The sequence below is a fragment of the Malaclemys terrapin genome, chromosome 3 (genome assembly GCF_027887155.1).
Source record: "Malaclemys terrapin pileata isolate rMalTer1 chromosome 3, rMalTer1.hap1, whole genome shotgun sequence".
In the NCBI taxonomy this organism is placed as follows: Eukaryota; Metazoa; Chordata; order Testudines; family Emydidae; genus Malaclemys; species Malaclemys terrapin.
The window spans coordinates 1527320-1554332 of NC_071507.1; the positions used below are offsets into that span (position 1 = coordinate 1527320).

Consider the following 27013-nt stretch of genomic DNA (forward strand, 5'->3'; position numbering starts at 1 on the left):
CAATTTGTAATTAAAATTTTATTGCCGATAAAATAGTTTTCAAATATTCTTCGTACATTCACATACATGCTACTTTACAGAGAAAAAGCCAATGACAAGCAGAGCAACGTTTTAGAAAAATCTGATGAGTTTCCCCACATGGGTTTTACACCAAGTTTGTGCTTCTCAGGCAGTAAAGATCTAGCTTTATTCATTTAGGGTCTAATCCAAATTCCTCGGACAGACTTCTAGTGACTGTATGGGGCTTTGGATAAGGCCCTTATAAAACTTTAAGTACCAGGTAGTGTCTATGCTGACTACGTATTAACATGATGCAATCCACTACTTATGGATAACTTACAAATTGTTTCCCTATTGCACACTGTTAGGAACAGTCTTTACTCTGTATACAGTACACTGATAGAAGTGTTGCATTCAAAGTACCAACCACTTCTGCTATGCCTCCTGCTTCCTCACAGGGCAGTCTTCTGCAATCCATGCTCAGTGCAGCAACAATACATTCATTTATCAAAGGAAGACAGAGGCACTCCAAGCACGGTTTACTAGAAACAGTCTTTAAGGTTCCAAGCCAGCCTTGTAAAAGCCACCCCAAGCCTGGGTGAAACCCACAGATACTCCTGTGTGAAGTTAATTAACAAAGAACTACCCCTATTCAAGCACCAACAAATCTCAAGTATATGTGGACATGTCTTAGTACCGCCTCCCAGAAAAACACATGACAGCTTCTTCTCACCATCACTGAAGGTTAAAATACATGCCCTGATCCCCTCCCAACACGCAAATCTAGGAACTACCCGTTTTACTATTTAACACTTCATGTTAGGGTGACTCATACCAACTGCCCAGGAAATCCAGCAGGAGGGGACCTGAGGAAGCAGGTGGTTGTGGCAGTGTGTCCTCCAATTCTTCCACTTGGGAGTGGTGGTAAGGGTTTGGCCCCCCAAGCCCTGCAGTTCTCAGGGGAGCAGCAGGAGGCTGCCACCCCTACAGGAAGCCTGCACCAACTCCAAAGCCCCGTCTCCCTTACAGTCCCAGTAAAGTCACGCTGCCAGGGACTCCCCTGAAGGACTGAAATGGAGTTCCACCACCCCACCTCCAACTGCAAGTGCCGAAAGTACCTCAGCCTTTAAAGGCCAATGAAGAGCTCCCATAGATTGCCATGGGCTGTGGCTCAGATCCTTAAGTGCGCCTGTCACCTCCACAATAGGCCTGAGTTCTGCTGGAATGGGCAGCCCAAACCTCAGCCATACTCCAGCCGAGTCAGGTCTCCCACGCTGCACTCCAGAGCCAACATCAGCTCTTACCAGCAGCTCGGCTCGGCAATGCCATTGTCTTCACTTACAGACATTAATTCTCAAACATTGAAATAGTTAAAAATTCCCCAAAGAAACACATGATAAATCAGAACCATAAAAGAAGAAGCCCCTCTGGAGCAGCCATTTCTAACATTGACCTCAGCATATTACAAGCAAAAATGACACAGACACGTTCCCCAAAGGTGTACTTTTCTCACAGAATGTGTAGCTGCATTGTGAACAAAGCCCCTCAATTAATCCCAGAATTCTCACCAAAATGATCTAGTTTAACATCAAATCTTCTACAGACACTGCAAGATCAAGGAGGTATTCTTGAGCTGCCATGTTCTACATTTTCATAAATTGGGAGTTTGGGTGCCCAACTTAAGATCACCTTTTAAAAGGGTCTGATTGTCACAAAGAGAGAGCAAAATCAGTCACCTGTAAGCCACCTTAGGCTGGGTACCCATAGACTGAAGTACTCAAATCCTTTTGAGGGTTTAGGCCCTGAGGCCTTAGTATTGCAGCCTGTGAAGTGAATCAAGGTAGTGAAAGGTGGCTCCCAAAGCCCAGCTTGTTTCGACATTGTCAATTTTTTGGGCAAGCTAGAAAGAAAAAAGGAGAGAAGTAAAACCACTGTTGTGTGCGTACATCACTAGCAAGCTGAGAGGTATCTCAACACAGCGCTGACAAATATTACCTGAAACACCTGGCTTTTTGGGAAGCCCAGTTCTTGCAGTAGCAAACTGATATAGGTGAGGTCCATGCAAAGGAAAGGATTGTCTCCCGGCTTCACCTCCATGGTCTTACACACTAAGAAGAATGAAGAGAGAATTGATTCTTGGATTTATAAACAACTATTCAAATCCCTAAGACAGGTTAGTTTAGCCTCCCTGTGAATGGGTGGAACAGAAACAGAACAAGGAAAAACAGGCCAAGATTTTCAAAAATGGCTGCCTGAAGAGAGTCCACATTTAGGAACCTAAGGAAGTAGCTTATTTTCAAAAGCGCCACAGTCCCAAGATTGAAATTGACAGGTGCTCAGCACTGGTGAAAATCCGGCCACTTAGTTAGGCACCTAAATATAGACTCAGGAGCCTAATTTTAGGCCCCCAAGTCTTAACACCCCTTTCACCAATGGAGGGTACGTCTACACCAGGGGTCGGCAACGTTCCGCACGTGGCTCACCAGGGTAAGCACCCTGGCGGGCCGGGCCAGTTTATTTACCTGCTGACGCAGCAGGTTCGGCCGATCGCGGCCCCCACTGGGGGCGGCGGGAAGCGGCGCGGGCTAAGGGATGTGCTGGCCACGGCTTCGCGCCGCCCCCATTGGCCCGGGACGGCGAACTGCGGCGAGTGGGAGCCGCGATCGGCCGAACCTGCCGCGTCAGCAGGTAAATAAACTGGTCAGCAGTAAATAAACTGCTTACCCTGGCGAGCCGCGTGCCGAACATTGCCGACCCCTGGTCTACACTATGGAATCTGTCTGCATAACTCTGTAGTGTAGACACTGTCTACACCAACAGACAGAATTCTTCGGTTTATGTAGGAACACTGCCCTCGAAACAAAGTTAGCTTGGCTATATCTACACTACAAGTGCTACAGTAGCACCGCCGCAGTGGTGTAGACACTTGCTACAGCGATGAAAGGGGTTTTCCGCTGCTGTAGTTAACCTATCCCTTTGAGAGGCGGTAACTAGGTTGACGAAAGAATTCTTCTATTGACCCAATGATGTCTATACTGGGGCATAGGTCAGTTTAACTACGTCTCTCAGGGGGTGTGAATTTTTCACACTCCTGAGCAACATAGCTAGGTTGTCCTATGTTCTAGGTGTAGGACAGGCCTATGTCAATGTAACTCCAGCATAGAGGCAGCTATGTTGGCATAGCGACAGCGGTCAGGGTGTGTTTTTTCATACCCCTGCCTGACGTAGCTATGCCGATAGAACTTTTCTTTGTAAACCAGGCCTAAGGTAGATATAGAAAAGAGTACGCATCTCAAAATCTGTTTATTCCTTGTTACACAGCCATCCTCTCTCAAAAGCATTCTCCTCTCTTCTCCAAAACATATTCAAAGTCGAGTAAAGCAGTCAAAGAGGCTGTGAGCCCTCTGCAAAAACCTTTAGTTCCTAAGAGTTTTACCTGACTGTACTGGCAGAATGATCCTGAAGGTGATGGGGCTCCGCATGGGTGCCAGGATGCGACTGCAGGATCAGGAGGTTAATAGGATGTAGTCAAGAGACAAAGGGCTTGATTCTCCACGACATTAAAGTGGCTCTGCTCTTATTTACACATCCCAAGTAACCAAATTGCAATGAAATGTCTTAGAATAGTGCACATTTAACAGATGTTTTTAGCAGAGAATATGTACAAACTGCTCATATGCATAAACATTTCTATTTATTTGATACAAATGTGTTTAAGCAAGCAGAGAGAAATAACTACTGCAATAATCTGCAACCCAGAAAAGCAACAGTTTATATCCACAGACAAATTCTTACCTATAGTGACTTTGTAGGCATTCAACATTTTATAATCAACCAGTCAATCAGTTTGTGATATGAGTAAATATTATCTGGGTATATAAACAAACTTGTGACATACCTCTGCAAGCTAAGAAAAACTGGCTTGTGCCTTGGGATTTTTTAAAAAATGTTTTGCTTCTTTACAGATGTTTAAAAGAAGACCTGCAAGTTTTTTGTAGAATCAAACAAACAACTTTTTTCTGCTTGTTTAGAATCATAAAATACCAGGAATCTCAAGCCTGATAATCCCTGGTTTTTGCTGGAGAATTCATTAAAGTGTTAAGAGATGTGGACTATGAACAATCTCAGCCATTGCTTGACAGGGCAAGAATGCTGAATCATTCATAAAGGCAACTTTTCTCTTGAGTGTTTCTAAAGCATTTGAATTAAATGTGAATTACCAAAACCAGAGAGAAGTAAAAAGTCAGAATAAAAATCGCTTCCTTTCCCAATTAATCAGATTTTACTTGAATGGTATTTCTGATGTCAAAACAATAACAGATGTTCATGTCACACACAGTCTCCAGGGGGAGGAAGGGGAAAAAAGGTAGTCAAGTTTTTAATAAACAAACACTTTTCTGATTTTTAAAAAACCTTTCAGATTATCTTTACACAACAAAAAGAAGCCCCTGCCCCCAAAAAAGTAAAAATAAATTTTCTCTCTCCAGATCACCTTTAAATGTAAGTATAAACTTTAAGAAAAAATAAATTGGATAAGAGCACAATCCACTTATTTTACATTTATGATTTCAAAGTAATTGCTAAATGACATCTTATTATTGCAAGAGAGCTCAGACATCTATATTGCAAGATTTATTTATTTATTTATTTTGCAGTTTTTGTAAAAAATAAGGACTTATTAGAAAAATTGTGGCCAAGACTTTCAGGAGCAACTAGTACTTTTGGGTACCCAATTTGAGACACTTTAGAAGGGGTCTGATTTTCAGACCGTGGGTGCCCAACGCTTTCTGACAATAAGGCCTCTAAGATTCTTCAAATTCACCCTCCCCCCAAAAGACACACACCCCAAATCACTAGTCACTTTTGAAAATCTTGGCCAGCATTTTTTGCTTTACTTTACTTACCATACTTGGCTGCAATTTCAAAGTCATTAATTGTTAGGCTACCTCCTTTTTCCTTATCTAGAAGGGGGAAAAACAGGGCATGTTTTACAGTGTGCATGTGAAGTCAGTTGTAAATGCTGGAGGCTAAACACTTCTGGAAATTGGACCACTGAGGGCTGGATCCTGCAGTCACTGAAGTAAGTGGGAGTTTTGCCACCAACTTCACTGGTGCAGGGTCAGACCTTTATTTAGATGCCTTAATATGGACTGAGAAGCTGAACTTCAGGCAGTCATTTTTTAAAAAAAATTGTTTAGCCTTAATGGGACACTGTCTCCTTTTGAAATTTAGTCATTACAAATAATGTAAGGCTGAAAATTGTTTCAGGTCAGACCTCCAAGTCCCTGTGCCTTTTTTCCTAACAATTTTATAGTACCCGATCTTCAAAAAATAATATCACTGTACATTAATATAACCAAAGACATAATTCCTTGTAGCTTTGCAAAGAGACTGGATATTTTTAAGGGGCACAAACTCTCCCATTAGCTACCCTTGATTACAAAGAAACTCAAACAAATGTACCTATTAGGCCAACCTCTGCTGCAGTGTCATAGTAATAGGAGAAAGCATAAAAATCCAAATCCTTTACTACTTCTGTTCTATGCACCTTCTTGTAGAGCAGTTCTGCTACTTTGTTAGCACAGGATTCATACAGAGGCTCACCTAAAGAAAGAGAGAGACCCAACAAATCACATGCTGGTGATTAACCACCACCACCGTTTAATTTCTTTGAGGTCTGCAAGGCCTCTGGTCCCCTTAGGTCAGCAACGCTCTCTAATTTACTAGAGACTATCCGTGGAAATAAAGGACCGGATCCTTTTCCTGATGAAGCCAATGGCAAAACTTACTGGCTTCAGTGGGAACCGGATGAGTCCAAAGTACGGACTAGATCATCAGTGGACAAAAGGGCCCACAGTAAGAACCTTGCTGAGCTGCTCCTGCAGCATCCCAGGAGACTATGACTCAGAGCACTACAATCTCTTTCCTGCGCTCTCTAGTGCTCCAAGGAGAGCATTAACTGCGCTGGGCCAGCAGCATATGCTCTCCAATGCACTGGTATAACTACACGGCTCGGGGTGCTGGGAGGGGTGGGATCAAGTCTCTGCTCACTCCCCCCCCCATTCACTTGAGTAAGTTGGGTACTTGCAGGTTTGCACTGCAGAGCCTGCTTCCCCCCCATGTGCAGGGAGTGGTGGAATGGCACACCAGTGCAGGGAAATACAGGGGTTCCCACACCCTCTTTATTCCCTCATGCCAGCACACTGGATGGGCCCCCGTTTGGTCCCATCTAGGTTACAATATATCTTTTAGAGAGGATTTGTAGGAATGGTATGACTGGGAGAATAAGGGTTAGTAATAGGGCTGTCAAGTGATTAAAATAATTAATCTCAACTAATCATGCAATTAATTGCGCTATTAATAATAGAATACCACTTATTTAAATATTTTTGGATGTTTTCTACATTTTCAAATATATTGATTTCAATTACAACACAGAATACGAAGTGTACAGTGCTCACTTTATATTTTTATTACAAATATTTGCACTGTAAAAACCAAAATAGTATTTTTCAGTTCACCCAATACAAATACTGTAATGCAATCTCTTTATCATGAGAATTGAACTTACAAATGTAGAATTATGGACCAAAAAACCTGCATTAAAAAACAAAACAATGTAAAACTTTAGAGTCTAAAGTCCACTCAGTCCTACTTCTTGTTCAGCCAATCACTAAGAGAAACAAGTTTGTTTACATTTGCAGGAGATAATGCTACCCGGTTCTTGTTTACAATGTCACCTGAAAGTGAGAACAGGAATTCACATGGCACTTTCATAGCCGGCATTGCAAGGTATTTACAGGCCAGATATGGTAAACATTCGTATGCCACTTCATGCTTCGGCCTCCATTCCAGAGGATATGCTTCCATGCTGACGATGCTCATTAAAAAAATGTGTTAATTAAATTTGTGACTGAACTCCTTGGGGGAGAACTGTATGTCCCCTGCTCTGTTTTATCCACATTCTGCCATATATTTCATGTTATAGCAGGCTCGGATGATGACCCAGCACATGTTCATTTTAAGAACACTTTCACTGCAGATTTCACAATAGGCAAAGAAGGTACCAATGTGAGATTTCTAAAGATAGCTACAGCACTCGACCCAAGGTTTAAGAATCTGAAGTGCCTCTCAAAATCTGAGAGGGACGAGATATGGAGCATGCTATCAGAAGTCTGAAAAGAGCAACACACTGATGTGGAAACTACTGAACCCGAACCACCAAAAAAGAAAATCAACCTGCTGGTGGCATCTGACTCAGATGATGAAAACGAACATGCGTCAGTCCGCACTGCTTTGGATTGTTATCGAGCAGAACCCGTCATCAGCATGGTGGTTGAAGGATGAAGGGGCATATGAATCTTCAGTGCATCTGGTATGTAAATATCTTGTGACACCGGCTACAACAGTGCCATGAGAACACCTGTTCTCACTTTCAGGTGACATTGTAAACAACAAGCAGGCAGCATTATCTCCTGCAAATGTAAACAAACTTGTTTGAGCAATTGGCTGAACAGGAAGTAGGACTGAGTGCACTTGTAGGCTTTAAAGGTTTACATTGTTTTGTTTTTGAGTGCAGTTATGTAACAAAAAAAAATCTACATTTGTAAGTTCAACTTTCATGATAAAGAGACTGCACTACAATACTTGTATTTTTCAATTCACCTGATACTATTTCTTTTACAGGGCAAACATTTATAATCAAAAATATAAAGTGAGCGCTGTACGCTTTATATTCTGTGTTGTAATTGAAATCAATATATTTGAAAATGTAGAAAACATCCAAAAGTATTTAACAAATGTCAATTGTATTCTATTGTTTAGCAGTTCGATTAAATGGTGATTAATTTTTTTTAATCGCAATTAATTTTTTTGAGTTAACCGCAATTAACTGACAGTCCTAGTTCGTAATAAGGGAAAGGTAGGACTCCGAGTGGCACGTGAATAATTTGAGAAATGCTCTCGAGCTCAAATTGAAAATAGGGCCTCAGGCAGGCAAAGAGGCTGTTTCAACGGAGAAGAGCCCTGTGGATGAAGAAAAAGGTTTGCGAATATATGACTGAACATCACATTGAGAGACAAGACAGGATCTGGGTTTTTTCAGATCCTCTGTACAAAACCTATGCCTGCAAGGCAGGAAGTTTGTGGGAAGGGAACAACAGTTTCTGCAATGAAAACTCATTCGCTATTGCAAAAATGGCTAACTTTCTATTTGAAAGCCCTGTAAAAAAGGTACATTCGCTGTGAGCACAAATGGCTTGGAAAAACTCGGACAGACCGACCTCCAGCTGGTGTGAATCAGCCTAGCTCCACAGGTTTCAATAGCGGCAGGCTGATTTGCAACAGCTAGAATCTGGCCCGAAGTGTCTGGACCTGATTATGCTAAACTTTTTTCTTAGAGTTTCCCACTGTTGCAGACATGACGGAAGTGCTAGTGTAGACAGCGCTCCAGTGGCTCTTATTGTAAACCATCATGTTATGTAGACATGCTCTGACCTGGTTTTGACAGCATGGTTTTTAAAATGCCATTGACTAATCTACATTAGAGCTCCCCCATTACACACTGGAGCAGATGGGGTGTGGACGAAGGGAGGAAAATCTCTTGGGTAGGAATAGCCTGAGGTCAAAGCAAAGTTAGACAGTAACAAAACAACTGAATACCTCAAACAGACAGATCCAGAAAGTGCACGCTGTTTGTTCCGATTTTAACATGCAAATCTATAATACAACAGAAAGAAGTTACTATACCTGCCTTCTGCCCTCTAATTCTGTACACTATTTCAGCATGTTCCCACTCACACTGGACGCTGGGTGATAAACAGGGACTAATTAGCTCCTCTCCTTCCTTTACTGTAATAGAAAGAAATAGATCAAACAGCATTAAGACCCATGCTAAGGAGTCAACTGCCAATCCCTCCTCCCCAGGCCACAGTCCTGCTCAGCATCCTCCCACCTCCCCAGCAGTTTCTAACCCACTCATGGCCTGAACACGCCCATGCCCCCACATGGGCTGGTAATGGCCCATGCCTTCCTTTGACAGCACCACCCTCTGCCCACACCCATCTCGCTGGCAGATGTGCCCAGAGACATGCAGTGGTCCCATCTATGGCACAGGCAGGCTGAGAATGGAGAGTAGCGAGTGAATGAACTACCACTTCCCCTTGTAACAGGCTCTGCTCCTATGGCCCACAGAATGGGTTTTGCACCCGGGGGGGCAGGACAAAGTTGCTGGGAGTGCACAAGGATCTGATGCGAAGTAGAGCATTCCTGCATTCTTGCTACTTGCTGAGGAGCAGAAGCTGGTGGAGGCACCTCCCTTCTGCAGGCAGGAGCAGAGGAGGCAGCCAGTGCACAAGGGGAGGGGTTGGAGAGTGAGCCTGCCCCTGGAATGCCTATTACTGCCCCCTCCCGCATCTCACACCCTGCCCTGCCCATGCCCCGGCACCGGGCCAGTGGCAGCAGGCAGTAGTGTGGGGAGCAGGGTCCAATCCACTGAGGGGGGAAAACGTCTGGAGCCAGCGAGTGGAGTCAGCAGGTGCAGCCTGGCCACGATCATGGCTGGGCTGTGGGGAGAGAAGGGGGCAGCAGGCCAGGAGAGTGATTGCAAAGGGAGAGGGGAAGCCAAGCAGGAGAAGGGAGGGAAGAGAAGAGGGGGGGTCACACAAGGAACATGAATCTGCAAAGAGGGGGGCACAGCAAAAAAAAGTTTGGGAACCTGTGGCCCAGAGGATCATTTGGCCTATAAAAAATTATCCTACAAGTCACTGACATGCAAGAGCTCTGAGTTGGATTACTTACAGGCTTGTCCCTCAATGCCGCCTAAAATCGCAAGCCTTGCTGACATTAACCCGAGTCCCAGGTAACTGTGAAGGAGAAAAGCCTCTGTGAAAGGACACACTTCTACTGGCATCACGCTGGGACAAGCGAGTCGTGTCTATATGCAGGACGGTTCCAGCAAGTCGTCATGACTCAGCAGTGAATAGCCTACGTGTGGTTCGAGTGAAGGTTGGGCTGTCACTTCCATTAACAACATCTCTTCTCCACGGTCTGACACTAGCAAAATCATTTCTTCTCAAGTGGAGGAGAGTGAATGGACTGTCAGAGTGAAATCCTGCCCGTTCATACTGCAACTAAATCAGGCCTGACTTCTTTTGTAGGAGGGCTGGGAGTGGGGGTGTAGAAAACCAGACTGCTCTGTGTGGCCAAGGAGGAGGAGCCCTCAAGGATCTCCCCTAATGCTCCTCCTACCATCTCCCAACAGCTCCACATTGTCTCAGTTCTTCTTCCAGCCCAGAACAACATCCCACCAAGCACAAGTTGGAGGGAATCACTGAGATGCGAAACACTCCCTCCGCCCATGAGAACAAGCTCTCCCAACCCCTTTCAGCCCAGCAGCAGGGGCCAAATCACAACCCCCTATCTGTTGTGCTGCCATTAGAGAGCGTGTCTGACATTCTGTGCGCTGTCATGGTACCCATGGAATCAGACTGCCTACGCCTTGGAGACAGAATGATCATAATGGTAACTAGCTAAAGGACTCCATTTCCTTCAGCTTGGCACTGGCTAAGTGTCAGGATTTCAGCTGTGGTTTTCAAATGGGCCAAAAGGTTTCAGGCACCCAACATACAGAAAATAAGAAAAAGCAAACCTAAACTCCAACATAACAAAGCACAATAAGGAAAAAAAATTAAGGTGGAGTCTATTTGGCTGTAGCTATATGAGAATATGTGATATGATTCCTCTGACTGGATCTTCTTCCCATTGTCAGTGTGTCCATCACTATAATAAACTTGTGTGAATATTAGGAGCAGTAATTTTGCCAAAGTCAATCTCTCCAGTTTTTGTATTAGAGGTAAACACTTACTCGTGAGATTCTCAATTCCACAGAGCATGTAAATGCTTAAAGTTAAGCACATGCGTAAAATCACATTCATCCAATAATTGGCTTTCATCTTTACCCGATGCTTTCTTTTCCCCACAACTAACCTGTATGAATACAGTTTGTATGTGTTGTTAAACATTTGAAATGAAGTGATATGGCCAGCTGGTGATGTCCGGAGAGTTATCTATAAGGAGAAACATATAAGTCATTGTAAGATTTTTTTTTGGGAACTTCCAGAAACAGCAAGGAGTAACAATACAGTAGTTGAGCATATGAACAGGTTACCATCCGCACAGAAGTCCTGGCTGGCTGTGGAAATAAGTTATTTACAGACTAGTCTCAGACTAGCCCTGGATCCATTAGAGATGAGCAGAACATAAGAACTGGAGCTAAAATAGTGACCTGACACTACAGTCATATCCGCTTAAACATTTATATTGACACCAAACCAATGCAAATAAGGATTTTAAACAAAACAAAATACACTTCTTTCCACGACCTCCATCAATGCACCTCATTCCTAACCTGCAATGGCCCCTTATTCCAGTTCTGAACCCTTTTGGATGAAAAATCAATCCTGCCCATTGCATGGTAATTTTTTATGGACACAAATGGAAACTACAAAGAGATTGTGATTTTCCTAACCAGAAAGGAGCTCTGGTAAGACTTGTCTTCTCTTGATCACAAATCATTGACACCATCATCATTGTACCATGGCTACTATGAGGAAGAGACTCCAGATTTGTTAAGAGACGAGTAGGAAGCACGCCTTCATGTAACAAACCGCCTCAGTCCTTTTGCTAGAAAAGCAGAATGCCTATTCATTAAAATCAGTGTTTCCCTGCAGTACGTGTGTTCAGTTTACCTCAGTGATTGGAAGAAATGTCATTTGTGTTGATCCACCTCCTAAATCCAGCATTCCTACACTTCTTTTTCTTGGAGCATTTAAGCTACCTGAAATGCATCATGAAAGCCATTGTGTGTTCAGTAATAACTCAAAGCCATAAAGCAATAAAAACAAATAAACGGCTAAAAAAAAGGGGGGGGGGAGAATCCATCCTCCCATAGACAATAAGAGATGAACGGCATACACAGTTACAATTAGTTTTCATATAGCAGAAAGCAAGTCCGTAATTAACTACCTGGATTTTTGCCCAGCTATAAAAACAAACTGAAAAGGCAGACTAGTTGAATGGAGTGATAAACTGCACAGAGATAACTTTTCATAGTATGGAAATAATTGTATTTTCCCCCCTAAGATCCTTAAACCAAGAAGGAAAGAAAACATGAAAACCCAAACTACAAATATTAGGCTTTGATCCCGCCAAGACTTAAACACATACTTAACTTTTAGGTATGTGAGTAATCTCTTGGACTTTTAAGTCTTTGTAAAATGGGAGCCTTAAATACTATTCTTCAAAGAGAAATTTAGGCCTAGTCTACTTTGCCATCTCTTGGGGAGGTGGATTAACTACGTCAAGAAAACCCCCCTTCTGTTCATGTAGGAAATGTCTATACTACAGCAGCATAGATGCAGTGTACCATTTGTAGTGTAGACACAGCCTTAGTTACAATCATGTTACCACTATTTTAAGCCATTTTATTTTCTAGCTGTTTAGAAAAGTTTATATCCCATGTCTAAATGTTAATTTCACAACACTGAAGCCTAGGTCTAGATGTACAGGAGCACGCTTGCTTCTGTAATTTTCATTCTTTACTTGTGTACCCACAGTACACATGCGCACACATTGTGCAAGTGTCCGGCCTGCTTGATAACAGCAGCACCTGCAGTATAAATACTAGGAATTAGGGCTGTCAATTGCAGTTAACTCAAGCAATTAATGCAACACAAGTTAACTAGATTTAAAAAGTCGTGATTAACCACAGCTTTAATTGCGCTGTTAAATAATAGAATGCCAATTTAAATTTATTATAAATATTTTTGGATGTTTTTCTACATTTTCAAATATACTGATTTAAATTACAACACAGAGTACAAAGTGCTCTGTGCTAACTTTATATTATTTTTATTACAAATATTTGCACTTAAACAAAAATTCTATTTTTCAATTCACCTCATACAAGTACTATAGTGTGATCTCTATCATGAAAGTGCAACTTACAAATGCAGAATTATTTTTGTTTCATAACTGCACTTGAAAACAAAACTATGTAAAACTTTAGCACATACAAGTCCGCTCAGTCCTACTTCTTGTTCAGCCAATTGCTAAGACAAACAAGTTTGTTTACATTTAGAGAGATAACACTGCCAGCTTCTTTTTTACGTCACCTGAAAGTGAGACCAGGTGGGTTCTGCTTGATAATGATCCAAAGCAGTGCATACTGATGCACCTTCATTTTCATCATCTGAGTCTGATGCCACCAGCAGAAGGGTGATTTGCTTTTTTGATGGTTCAGATTCTGTAGTTTACACATTGGAGTGTTGCTCTTTTCCGACTTCTGACATGTTCCACACCTTGTCCCTCTCAGATTTTGGAAGGCACTTCAGATTCTTAAACCTTGGGTTGAGTGCTGTAACTATCTTTAGAAATGTCATATTGGTATCTTCTTTGCGTTTTGTCAAATCTGCAGTGAAAGTGTTCTTAAAATGAACAACTTATACCGGGCTGTCATTCGAGACTACCATAACATGAAATACGTGGCAGAATGCGGGTGAAACTACGGAGCAGGAGACATACTGTTCTCCCCCAAGGAGTTCAGCCACAAATTTAATTAACATTATTTTTTAAAGGAGTGTTATCAGCATGTCCTCTGGAATGGTGGTTGAAGGATGAAGGGACATATGAATCTTTAGTGCATCTGGTATGTAAATATCTTGCAATGTCGGCTACAACAGTGCCATGCGAACGCTTGTTCTCACTTTCAGGTGACATTGTAAAAAAGAAGCGGGTAGCATTATCTCCTGAAAATGTAAACAAACTTGTTTCTCTTAGTGATTGGCTGAACCAGAAGAAATAAAACCTGTAGATGCTACAGTTTTACATTAATCGCAACTTTAAAAAAAACCTCACTTAATTGCGGTTATTTTTTTTAATTGTTTGACAGCCTTACTAGGGATCATTACTCTGATCTAAATAGATTCTAATATCAATATTCTATGATTTTCTCTCTATTTCTGTGCAATTGCCAAGAAGATTTAGAGTACCTGAGTTAGAGACTTACCTGGGGCTAATGGTACTCCAGAGATGGAATCACGTGCCCTGGTCTCTCAAGAAAAAGGAGCACGTAAAAGCTTAGATACAGGAGGTGAACACTTGGCACCATGAAAGTCAACAGTAAAGCTCCCATAGACTTCAATGGGGCCAAGATTTCACCCATAGCCAGAGGCGGTTGCTGGCCACCCCGAACCTCCTCACAGCCCACCCACTGTATATCAGCTCAAGGGAGGGACACTGTGAAGACAGAAAAGTTGCAGGGTATCAGGCACAGCTACACACACACACACACACACACATACCTGTTAAAAAGTTGATTGTGATCCAGGCCGAAATTCCTGATAAGAGAACATTCCAGAAAGACACGCCTTCAGATAATGTCATCTATCCATGTCAAACAGCGAGTTAAACCATAAACATTTTTCTTGATTTAGATTTTGTCACTGGAGATTTAGGATTTTTTTTTTTTTTTTTTAAATACAGCTGTCTTTTTCAACAGTTCAGCTACAGATATTAGATTAAACGATCAGCAAATTGGGTCTGTCACCCTACACCAGACTAAATGCAAAAAGACCAGTCACATGCCCCCTTTAGCAAGTAGTTTTCTCTAATGCAACCCTCAAAAGAATGCTTGGTTTAGAATTAGAAATGAAGGGCCAGATCCTCAGCTGGTGTAAATTAGCAAAGTTCTATTGATCTCACTGGAGCTGTGCAGATTTGCACCACCTGAGAATCAGACCCCCAGACTTTAGAAATAACACTTCCATAAAAATCGAGAATCTTAAACGTAAGTTAGGGACCTTAAACATGGAGAATGCGCTTCTGCAGCCAATATTTATATTATTACTAATTATCTGTAGTGCCTCGGAGCTCCAGCCCAGGACCCCCTGGTACTAGGTGCTGTACAAACATAGAACAAAAAGACATTCCCTGTCCCAAAGCGCTTATATAACATCCAAGCCAACTGGCAGAGTCCCTCTGCGTGAAGTGGCTGGCAACCACTTTACTTTACATATCAAACACATCAGTGGACAAGCAGCAACGGTTTTGTTCTAAAGGTTTCATTTTTTAGCTAAAAGATCAACAAATAAGTAATCCTTCATGCTGTAGAGCAGTGGTTTCCAAACTGTGGTTTGTGAACCCCTGGGGGTTCACGAAATGTTACAGGGGGTTCTTGGGGAAAAATTCCCTAATGGTGGACAGAGCTGTCCCTAAGGGCTGTGGGCAGCCTGGGGCCAGCGGCCTGGAGCCCCTGGACTTCCAAGAGCTAAGCAGATCAAAGCAAGCATCTCTATCACACTGAGGAGATTTAAACTTCAAGACTCCTTATAAGAAATGGAAAGGGAGGTGGATATTTTTTGCTGTTTTTAAAATTAAATAGGCAGCTAGTCTTGTTTTTAAAATGATGAAGAACAAGTTTAAGCGTTGTTGTAACGTGCGTTGTTTGCCTGGTCTGCTCAAGACCTGAATGCTTGTGTAGGAGGAACTCTTTGAGTTGGCTTCTTAAATACCTTCCTGCTCTTTCACATCTGATAATCCTTCATGAAACATAGGAGCCTTGTCTTATAACAGGCTTATTCAAAGTGATACAAGCTACGAAAGTGAGATCTTGGAAGAGTGTTGCCGTTTTCATAATGTAATAAAAATACTGTAATGATAAATAATAATTAATAATAAAGAGTGTGTAATAAGCATGTCATAAAAACAAATTTTATATTTCCAACATCACTGCTTTTATAATTTATACTCAGGTAAAGGAGAAAATCCCTGGAAATATTCATTTTTAGGAGGGGATTTGCGAGACTTGACATTTTAGTGAAAGGGGTTCACAGGTTGTTAAAGCTTGGGAACCACTGCTGTAGAGCAACTCCTGTCTGGCATCAGAGCCGCACTGACTGAATTTTGTTACACTTAAGACATTTTAAAGTTATTCTCTTTTTAAATACTAAGAATTTGGGTTTTCTTCATTTTCCTATTTTTCCTCTCCCAAGAACTTTGGAGAACTGAAAATTTTGTCCTTTTCCCACTTCACAAACATTGTCTTTTCTATTAATAAAAGAAATTAATAGGCCTAATTAACAACTTAAAATAGTTATCAATGTTAAAATATCAGCACACCTCAGTGAATAGGCCCAGTGCATGTGTTAGTTAACTGTTGTTACAGAGCAAAAAAAGGGAGCTCAAAACATTGTTTTAATTAAGAAGTCCTGCAAACAAGGTAGCTATTTTAAAGTTTACTATCTGAGCAGCATTAATAACATTAGATATTTAGAATTTGGTAGATTTTCCTTAAAAATGTATAAAGTTAGATCAAATTTTGGACCCAACCTCATTCTTTTTATTTTAACCTCGTTAATCTCAGTTTGCATTTTCTCTTCCATAACAGTTTCTCAACTTTAATTCACATTTACAGACTATTAAAAAAAAAAAAAACCTTTGTACATTTACAGTTAAGAACTGGACTACATAACTTGAACTAATACTGTCTACTTAAGGCAACTCAAAGCCAAGATTTTCAGGAGTGGGAGCCTAACTTTAGGCTTCCAAGTCTATTTTGGCACCAAAAATGTGGCTTGATTTTCAGAAGTGCTGAGCATACAGCGGCTCCCACTGATTCAACGGGAGCTGCTGGGTGCTCAAGCACTTCAATCAAGCCACTTATTTAGGAGTCAAACATTAAGCCTCAAAAGCTTTTTGGTTGGCACAATTTTGGAACACAAATTAAAAACCAAACATCGGCCTCACTCCATCAATGAGATCTGCTAGCAGAGATCCACATGCATGTGGATTTCCACTGACGTTAGTGGAGACTCAGCTTGGACGCAAAAGTCTGGACTAGAGGCTCCAGCTGCAGGATTGGGGCAATTTGGTCAACTCATTTATACAAGTGTTCACGTGTAAGACTATCAAAACATGCCTCAGACATTCAGCCTACCTTCATCAGTTCCATTCATTATGGAGACACAGTCATCCCTTACAAAGAAAGGAGATGCCTGGAAAATTTCTTTTACCTAAATGTAAAGAAAAAGAGAAACCCAGTGGAGGTTTTTGCTAGCCAGGGATGGGTGTGTGGTATAATATTTCACTGCCCTAGAGTCAAATCCAGAGTGCTGCTGAACATCTGCACTGAAGTCAGGAGGAGTCTCGTGCTGAGCGCCTCTTAGAATCCAGCTTGTAATAAACACGGCTCAGCTTTTTAAAGAAGTTGTCAATCTAGTCAATGGCTGGGTACTGTGATGCAGAGACAGGGTTGGTAGAGGCTGCATGGCAGTGCTCCACAGCCAGTGGATTCCACCCCAGGACGATACCTTGTGTTGTTCGACAGGAGCCGATCTGGACAAATAAGGACAAACGTTGGGGTCTCAAAGGGAATCCGGTTTAGTCTGCTTTAGCCAGAAGGATGGCAATTGCAACCTGGAGCCCACGGGGCGTGTAAAGAGGAAGGCAGGAGAAAGACACTTTACAGAACACCCTGGTGAAAAACATTACTAAAGGGCACAGTACTGCCTCATGACTACACTGGAAGTTAAAGCCAAAGTCCCCCATTCTCTAATCTAGATTCTGCAGCAAGGTCCCCCGGCTTCTACGGCTTCTCGGGAGAGTCAAACTGGAAATTCTGCAGCAGCTTTCAGTAAATTCAATATGGAAATGAATGATAAAGTCAGTTTCTTGCGTTATATACTTGGATATTAAGTTCAATTTCACATTGCCCTAGAAGTGTCTTTCCAGTGTGCTTCCGATTTTTGTCTTGCTAACTCACAACTTCCAGGGTGCAGCTGTCAGGGAGAAGCTAGAGGTTTTGACAGATAGGATGGGACAGTTGGGGCTCTGGGCACAGGAAAGCATGGGAAGCAGTTTGGGATTTTGGCATCCAGTGGGCGAAACTTCTAGCACAGATGAGGGCATGCTGGGTCAGAGGTAAACTGACATTTTGTGGATAGGGGAGGAGCTGGATACCTGAATTCACCACTCTTGTAACTAACCAGTTATGCCACAGTATCCAACACTGTAACCCACAATGATTGCTAAACATATTGGCTGGGTGTTTCTGCTAAAATTATCAGTACTGGAATAGTTGTCATTAGGCTTCATAGTCCACACATTGAGCTGAATGAGACAATTCACATTTCTCTCAGAGCCACTGTTTCATGCTGCTTGCAAATTCTGAAAAATATGGCACCAGTGCACATTTGATAGGTATTCCCACAATCATAAGGATGAGAAACCCAATTTTAAAAATGAAAGCTAATTTGAGCAGAACTAGTCTGCCTCATCATAGTTATTATGTGGCTAATTCAGTAGCCAGTTAATTTTCAAAAATACAGGACCCTGATTAAAACCAGGAAGAACGGACACCTAAAGTACTTAACAAACCATTGACAATAGCTAAAAATGCCTCAAACTTACATGTGACATATTTATAATGAGTTTTAACTCAAACACATTTAGGATGCCCAAAAATATTTGTTTAAATCAAGTTTCATACATAGACTAATTACTCTATAGCTGGAGTTAGTTGTGGATGGACTTTTCAGTAGCTATCATTAATTTGTTGTTTTTGAATAATGTACTATTTCATTTTAATTCTGATAATACCTACAATCTTGACTCCAACAGTATTAACTATACTGAGAAAAAGATTACTTGCCAAGAATATTTTTGACAAATTCTTTAAAATACCTATGCAGTATTAATTCATATTAAATATTTTTTTATTTTTAAATATGTTTACAAACAGCTTTTAGATATAAAAGGCTGAACATTAGAGGCTAGTCATACAAACCTAGTATCAAGAAGTCTTCACCCTTTTGTAATGGACTGATGTCTTGTATTAGGATTTACATACAATGCACTATGTGATCAAACAACTGAGCACTGCTACAGTCTAAATGGTGAAAATGGAATATTTAAATTACACTGAAAGCAGCATAAGAAAAACATATATGTATTCTATAGTGGACCAAATTCTGCTCTGAAGTGTAAAGGAAAAAAAAAAAAATGTACCTTATCCAGCAACTTCTGAGCTTTATCTCCTGGCAACAGCCGTAAACCAGCTGTTGCTTTAAGGACCAAAGGAGTAAACTTCCACAACTCCATAGGAACCTCATCCTTAGCAACTTCTAGAAGTTCTTGTATCCCCTGAGCACTCTGTGAGGAGAGAGGAAAAGCAGTACACTTTGTTAACCGTGCATAGGAAAATCTCAAGTTATATTACTTATGTATCCAGCACTTGCTGTTACCACTACTGGAATATTGTGTCCAGTTCTAGTGTCCACAATTCAAACAGGATGCTGATCAATTGGAGAGGGTTCAGAGAAGAGCATGAGAATGATCAAAGAACGTGCCTTATAGTGATAGATTCAAGGAGCTCAATGTAACAAAGAGAAGTTTAAGGGGTGACTTGATCACAGTCTCCAAGTATGTATATAGAGAACATATCTAATAATTGGCTCTTCAATCTAGCAGAGAAGGGTATAATTAATTCAATGGCTGGAAATTGAAGCTAGACAAATTCAGACTGGAAATAAGGTGTAATTTTTTTAACAGTGAGGGTAATCAATCAGTGGAACAATCTACCAAGGATTGTGGTGGATTCTCTATCACTAGCAATTTTAAAATCAAGACTGGATGTTTTTCTAAAAGATGTGTTTTAGGAATTACTTTGGGGCAGTTCTCTGGCCTGTGCAAAGAGGAGGTCACACTAGATGATCACAATGGTCCCTTCTGGTCTTGGACCCTAAGGATAGAAAACTATGCAGAGACAGGAAAAGGCCACAACATTCAAGCACTAATTCAAGAAAGAATCCCTATCCTGGAGAGCACATAAGCATGTGCTTATATGCAGTCTTGAACTGAGGCTTAACTGCCTGTTTAGCTCATTTGATGGAATTGGGAAATTTATCAATCATGACAGTGATGAAACATGGTACATTACTTGTTTCCATCCTTTTCCAGGAAGACAATAACATTGCTTCTTTCAACCTAATCATGTTAGTCAATCAGTTAGTAGAAATATTTATGCTTTTAGCACATGGGTTTGACACTCTCAAGATGCTGGGCAATTCTTGGAGACACCAAGTGCCCCAAATTCCCCTTGAAGTCAATCAGAAAGACTCTGAAACAAAGAGGAGTATACTGTACTATAGCAATCTTCAACACGGCTTCATTTGCAAAGCATATAAAGAGTGAGTTTCTCTCTATCAGACATCTTTTTACAGTGAGAAAAAAAACATAGTTACCTTATCAACATCATCAGCATAAGCAGAGAGTCCTGGCTTCAGTGCTTTAAATGTTTCATGGGTTAATCTGGGAGTCTCTGTGCAAAAGCAATAATTTTTAAGAGTAAAAAAGCATAAATCTTGATATAAAAGATCATTTTGCAAGGTAAACCTTTATATGCTAATTTTGCATAATTAAGGCTAATAGGAATAATCTGAAGCCTACTGTAAAGGGGAAAATCAAAGGCAGCCTTACTATTAAAACGCACCTGTCATTATGGGGGTCAACCCTTGTCAAAATGTTTTTTAGGAGTCACAATTAATTGATAGACAGGTGCTGGTTTCTGCTCATATCCTGAACAGTAAGAATCCAAGTTTCTCAGAATTTATTTCATTTCCTCACTTTTCCTATTACCTGGGCTAATCTCCCTTCAAAACAGTCCAAGTACCAAGGGTGGAACTTTTCAAAGTGCTCAGTATTGGCCTAACTCTGCTCCAAGTATATATATGCATCCGAAGAAGTGGGCTGTAGTCCACGAAAGCTTATGCTCTAATAAATTTGTTAGTCTCTAAGGTGCCACAAGTACTCCTGTTCTTCTTTTTGCGGATACAGACTAACACGACTGCTACTCTGAAATCTGCTCCAAGGTACGTCAATGGAAGCAGAGTTAGGCCAATGCTGAGCATGTTTGAAATCACAGCCATAGTGTTTAAATACGGACACAGCCCAGTTTCTGTACTCAAGGGCACTGCCAAATGTTATTTACAATGCAATTAAAAGGTTTATTTTCTTGCTGTAAAAGAAGATGTTTAATGATGAATTGATATGTGGAAGCCAAGATAAAATTACACAGTTCAGATTAAAAAAGGGAATTAATGAACTGTAGGTGTGAACTGTGGAGGAGTAGGGCAGCCCTTACTCACATGAGCAGTTCTACTGATGTCACTGGAATTGCTTGCATGAGTAAATGTTCACCTAGATGAGTAAGGACAATCTGTCCCTAAATCATATACTGGGGAGTCCTGCATTTTTTAACACTTAGCACTCATACAACATCTTCCACCCAAGTATCTTACAGAACTTCACAAACCAAGTCTCACAACATCCCTGAGAGATGTGGGATTAGTGTGATGGTACAGATCGGCAAAGAAGTTGAATGGACATTTCTAGTGAAACTCAGCAAGTCAGCAGCAGAACTAAACAGAACTTAGGTCATCCAAGTACAGGTCCCACTCTCTATCTATGATGCCTCCCTTACAAGTATCTATCAATGTTCATTTTGAAAGCAGCGCTTTGTACATGCACCAGAGAAACACTTAGAACAATGCTATGATTCAAGCTTTGAGCGTTATTACATTAATTATTAAAACATTGGGGGGGGGGGGGGGGAGGAGAAAAATTCTTGGTGTCTTCACTAACAGACTGAAGAACAAAAACCTTTGTTACTATTTAGGCCTGGATCCTCAAAGATATTTAGGCACCTGACTCCCACTGAAATCAATGGCAGTTGGCTACCTAAATACCTTGGAGGATCTGGGCCTGAGTAGCATAGGCAAGTAACTTTGGCATTTAGCGACCGAAGTGCTTCACTTTCCATCCTTAGCATGCTCTTCGTTTAGTCTTTTAGACTGGATTCACTGTGCATTACAAAATTTAAATCACTGACGCTTGTTACTACAAGGTAGAACGAGTGTGTGGCACCTGGTGTCTTATTTCTCAAAAATCCTTTAGGCCCAGATTCAGCACAGTATGTAAACACGTTTAATTTTAAGCATGTGCTTAAGTCCCATTGAAATCAGTATGATTTCAGCATGTGTTTATGTACTGTGCTGAATTGGAGCATTAGAGGCGGCTATTGTTTCAAGGAAGTTCAGATGAAGGAATGTCCAGTGGCTAAGTCACAGGTCTGGAATACAGGAGATCAGCCCTGCCACAGATTACCTGTGTAACCTTGGTCAAGTCACTTAATCTCTCTCTCTCTCTCTCTCTCTCTCTCTCTCTCTCAGCAGTGTTCTGAGGACTGAGGTGCTACTGTTTAATGAGGATCTCAGATATTACAGTAATGGGAGCTATACAAGTACAGCTACTTAGTCACATTTGTCTAACAGTGATAATCACCAACTCAGGGGCTGAGATGAACAAATTGGTTTCAAAATAGGATGGTCTCCAAGAAACTTTAATTAAGATTTAACTCATTTCTTAAGGGTGCCTGGGGATAAATTAATAAAATCATTAATTTAAAGAGCTTGTCATACCTTTTGATTTCTGTGTAAATTTAAAAATATGTATTCTAGTTCCAGTGCTTCCAGCATCAAACATAATTCCATAAAACACTGAGTGATTAGTCGTCAATGTCTGATGGTCTAGTTTGTCTCTCCTACTTTCAGTAGCACATTCTGTTGTACCGGAGATTGGTTTGGAGTCCAAATGCCATTTTATATAAACAACATAAATAGCTACACATGCAAAAATCCCCAAACCATAGAACAGTTTTGATATCTTCATGGCTTCCATTTATCAAATGTCGCTTCTTCTCTTTCACGCCAAGAGTGTGGATTCCAGGTCACTTCTACAATCAAAGAAAAAGGAAGACATATTTTAATCCTTTATGCATTATTACGACACACACAATACATTCTTACAAGAATGACATAAAAGCAGAATCAAACTAAGATAACAGGTTTCAGAGTAACAGCCGTGTTAGTCTGTATCCGCAAAAAGAAGAACAGGAGTACTTGTGGCACCTTAGAGACTAATAGTCTCTAAGATAACAGGGTCACTCCCACGCATACATGTGCAATCTGTTTTAGCTCAGTGTTTGTTCAGAAAGATTGCACAAATGCAAACTGATGGAGCTGAGAGAACATTTCCTGTTGTAGTAGGAAGAGGGCCTGAAACAGAAGGCTTTGTATTAGAGGCCTTGTATGAGGCCTCAAGCCTGGGTTAAAGTAATGGTCAAAACTTGCTATTATAAAGCAAAGTGAAGTTGTGAGCAAGAGGCAGGCCCTGCTCACAGAATCTGGCAAGAACAGGGCTGATATTGCAGAAACACACATTCCTAAGTAGTGCTAGGCATAAGAATATATACGCAAACACATTCCAGAAAGGTGGTACCAGAACACCTCGATACCAGCACATTCCCCAAAGATAACAGGAACACACTGACCCATCCTAAAGATAAGGTCAGGATCACACTGTGACGAATATAGATGTTTTAATCGAACCTACAGGTACAAGGCAATGGGTGGCACCCTGATACGTCAAGGGTGATACGTAACTTGTTTGTATTGGTGTATAAAGCTGTATCTCAGAGGGAGTGTCTTTGGCCAGCCTAGGGAGCAGTGGAAAGTCCTGCCACTGACTGAGCTGCATCCACTGTCACGAGCAAACATGTCTTAGTGTCCTCGTAGAGTCTGCCAGGTGCTATTACTGTGCTTCGTCAACAATAAACCTGGCTGGGCGCCTTTGCACCTTAATGGATTTTGTGGTCATTGGGCAGTTCGTTCGAGGTCTGCTGTGCCAACTGTCTGCACAGAGCTGGGGCAGCACACAGGGAGAACACACGCGGCCAAACATCGGATGACACCTGTGCAGTGTGAATCATGTCAAATACTGCACAGAATGTGTTCAACTACTACAGGAAAGCTTTGTAAAAAACCTACGTTGAGAGACGATAGTGGCAGTTCAACGTTGGGAAGCAGAGACACCTGTGCTTTCCAAACCCACCAGTATCCCAGGGTGACATCCTGGCCCTACTGAAGCCAATGAAAGTTTTGCTGTTGATTTCAATGCAGGATTTCACCCCTAAATTTGATCTCAGATAACGCAGGGTAAGTTTGCATCTAAATACCTGAGAAAATGTGTCACTAAGACAAGTGCATAATCTGCTGATAAAGGCTACAATCAGGATCTCCTTAAGGCTCCTCTGTAATAGGGAGTTTTGTTTATAAAGAACAAATAGCAACTACGTCCTTCTCTCCCCAGTTGTTGGCCCTACACACGCCATCACTGGCAAAGCCAAAGTGACAGTGCAGAATAGCTGAACCATAGCATGCTGTTCTCACAAAATGTTAGCAGAAAACACCCCACTGCACTTGGATTCTGGGTGGCAATTCAGACCCACCTCTAACTTATAAGACATGAACAGTATAAATCCCTTATTAGATACATAAACATTTTACTACACACAAGGGCTTAGCGAGACAGAAATATGGCATCAGTACACTCTCTTTCCAGAGCACAAGGAGGTAACCCTTGGCAACATTAGGGAACATGTCAGTGAATGACAAACTTCATTATGCAACGTGTTTTACAAGTACTTATTGCCCTTGCAGCTCTGGCTGGGGTTTCCAACAGTCCCGTGTTTTAAGGGACATCCTTCATTTAAAGAAAAAGCTGCTTGTTTCATACTAAATTAGTACAAAATGCCTTTTATCCTGTATTTCGACCTGGCACATGGAGACGCAACGCCACTCAAGTCTGGCCCAGCCAATCCTTTGTCACATCTGTCCCATATTTCTGAAATACAGTGCTGGAAACCCTAAACTCTACCGACCACTTCTATTGTACAGTCAGCCTTCTGCTAGTTTAGAATACAGTGTGTTGGCTCAATGATTGAACAACTGTATCTGTTCTAATCTGGCAAACTGATGTGCTATGCAACTTCAAGATTCATGAAGATCCAAGGAGGTTTGCAGGTTGACTCAAGAGCTCCTGGCCACCATACAGAGCTGGCAAGAGGTTTCTTTCACAACACAGAACTGGCTGTACACCTGGGGAGGCTGGGAGCTCCAGAAATGCTTCACAGAGGTTACACAAGGGGAAAAAAAAAAAAAAGAAAAACACCAAGGAAAGTTCCTGGAACGGATTAGGTGATGATTACCTGCCCTGTTCACTCCCTCTGAGGCACCTGGCACTGGCCACTGTCAGAAGACAGGATACTGGACTAGATGGACCTTTGGTCTGACCCAAAAGGGCCGTACTTACGCCCTGTACCTGGAATAGTAATTTACACTAGTGCAGTGTGCAAGGAGTGCAAAGCACTGCCAGATCAAAGTGGTAGGATTTTGCACCACTTTTCACTGATATAAATGACTGCACAAGGACCAGGGCAATGTGTATTTAGGCTCCCAGGGTAGACAAGGGTTTATCTTTAGGAGGAAGGTCAGTGGGCCTAACCCATCATGGCTCTGCACCTGATACAATCATTTACAGCAGTGCAAAGTAGCGGCAAACCCCTGCCCTTCTGATCTGGCAGCATGTGAGACCCACGTGGGTGACACGAAGTGCAGGGCAAGGGAGAATCATTTTGATGCACTACGCGATATATTTTGAAAACAATCAACAAGGAAACTGTTGTGCTGAAATGTATATAGAAAACGGTTCCTGTTTAGGAAATGGTCTAAACTGAAAATACCCCATAAATACCCTGATCCGACAAGTCCTTACACGCTGCTTAAGGCTGAGCACGTGTCCCCGGTGTCCCCTGATTTACAAACAAAACCCAACAACCCCCAAAGCTGCGGAGTAACGTCCCAGCAGTGGCACGTGCCGTGAAATTACACAACCCACAACACACCGGCCCCGCGGCCAGGAAACGGGACCGGACGTTTCTCTCCCATGACCCGGCGCGAGACACCGAACCGCGCGGCCCGTCCCCGCCCAGCCGGGTCCCAATTTCTCCACCGCCACCGCCACCGCCACCGCCGGGCTCCGCACGGGCCGGGCCGGGCCGGGCCGGGCCCCACGGCACAGCGGCGGGGATCAGCCAGGAACCCCCAGCCCAGGGCGGGGCCCCCCCGCAGCGCTCACCGCCGCCCGCCCGGCGCCGCGGCCCCGGCCTCCGCCCGCGGCGGCGAGGAGCTAGTGCGCAGGCGCGGCCCGAACCCTCCGCCTGGCCCTTAGTCTCCGCCCACAGCCCCCCCCAACCTCCCCAATCCCTCTCATAGCCCCCCCCCACAACCCCAGTCCCCCCACAGCCCCCCCACTGCCTCAGCCCCCCAATCCCTCTCATAGCCCCCCCTTGCCTCCACCCCCCCACAGCCCCCTCCAGCCCCCCACAACCCCCACTGCCTCAGTCCCCCAGCCCCCCCTTGCCTCAGCCCCCTCCACCCCCCCATGCCTCTCATAGCCCCCCTTGCCTCAGCCCCCCAACCCCCTCCAGCCCCCCCAACCCCGACTGCCTCAGTCCCCCAGCCCCCCCTTGCCTCAGCCCCCTCCACCCCCCCATGCCTCTCATAGCCCCCCTTGCCTCAGCCCCCCAACCCCCTCCAGCCCCCCCAACCCCGACTGCCTCAGTCCCCCAGCCCCCCCTTGCCTCAGCCCCCACAGCCCCCTCCACCCCCCCATGCCTCTCATAGCCCCCCCTTGCCTCAGCCCCCCAACCCCCTCCAGCCCCCCAACCCCCACTGCCTCAGTCCCCCCAGCCCCCCATTGCCTCGGCCCCCACAGCCCCCTCTAGCTGTCCCCCTTGCCTCAGCTCCCCACAGCCTCCTCCAGCCCCCCTCATCACCCCCACTGCCTCAGCCCCCCTCTGGCCCCCCATTGCCTCAGCCCCCCCCCACAGCAACCCCAGAACCCCCTCTAGCTGTCCCCACTGCCTCAGTCCCCTACAGCCTCCTCCTCCAGCCCCCCTCTGCCTCAGCCCCCCTCACAGCCTCCTCCAGCCCCTCCACAACCCCCCCACAGCTCCCTCTAGCTATCCCCACTGCCACAGCCCCCCCTCACAGCCTCCGCT

General features: G+C 43.0%; 1 protein-coding gene across 1 annotated transcript; it reads right to left on the bottom strand.

The window, feature by feature from the left end:
- On the bottom strand, positions 1–26109 carry ENTPD6 (ectonucleoside triphosphate diphosphohydrolase 6). The gene is made up of 14 exons (XM_054023401.1): positions 26089–26109; positions 22533–22846; positions 20298–20374; positions 19063–19206; positions 16994–17069; positions 14361–14396; positions 11748–11836; positions 10987–11066; positions 9799–9863; positions 8749–8850; positions 5464–5604; positions 4905–4961; positions 1996–2108; positions 1–1900 (listed from the first exon to the last, which is right to left on the bottom strand). Exons 2-14 carry the CDS (start codon positions 22789–22791, stop codon positions 1811–1813), a joined length of 1329 nt encoding a protein of 442 aa, XP_053879376.1. The 5' UTR covers positions 22792–22846; positions 26089–26109; the 3' UTR covers positions 1–1810.
- Between the last annotated feature and the right edge of the window lie 904 nt (positions 26110–27013).

What these genes read in the sequence shown, in the direction of transcription:
- ENTPD6 (XM_054023401.1), bottom strand. Translation starts at nt 22,791, where the DNA reads ATGGAAGCCATGAAGATATCAAAACTGTTCTATGGTTTGGGGATTTTT. An exon ending in CATTTCTTCCAATCACTGAG is followed by an intron (nt 11,067 to 11,747) that starts GTAAACTGAACA and finishes TTCTCCTTATAG; the next exon opens with ATAACTCTCCGGACATCACC. An exon ending in TACAAACTGTATTCATACAG is followed by an intron (nt 9,864 to 10,986) that starts GTTAGTTGTGGG and finishes TCTCCTTCACAG; the next exon opens with TTACCTGGGACTCGGGTTAA.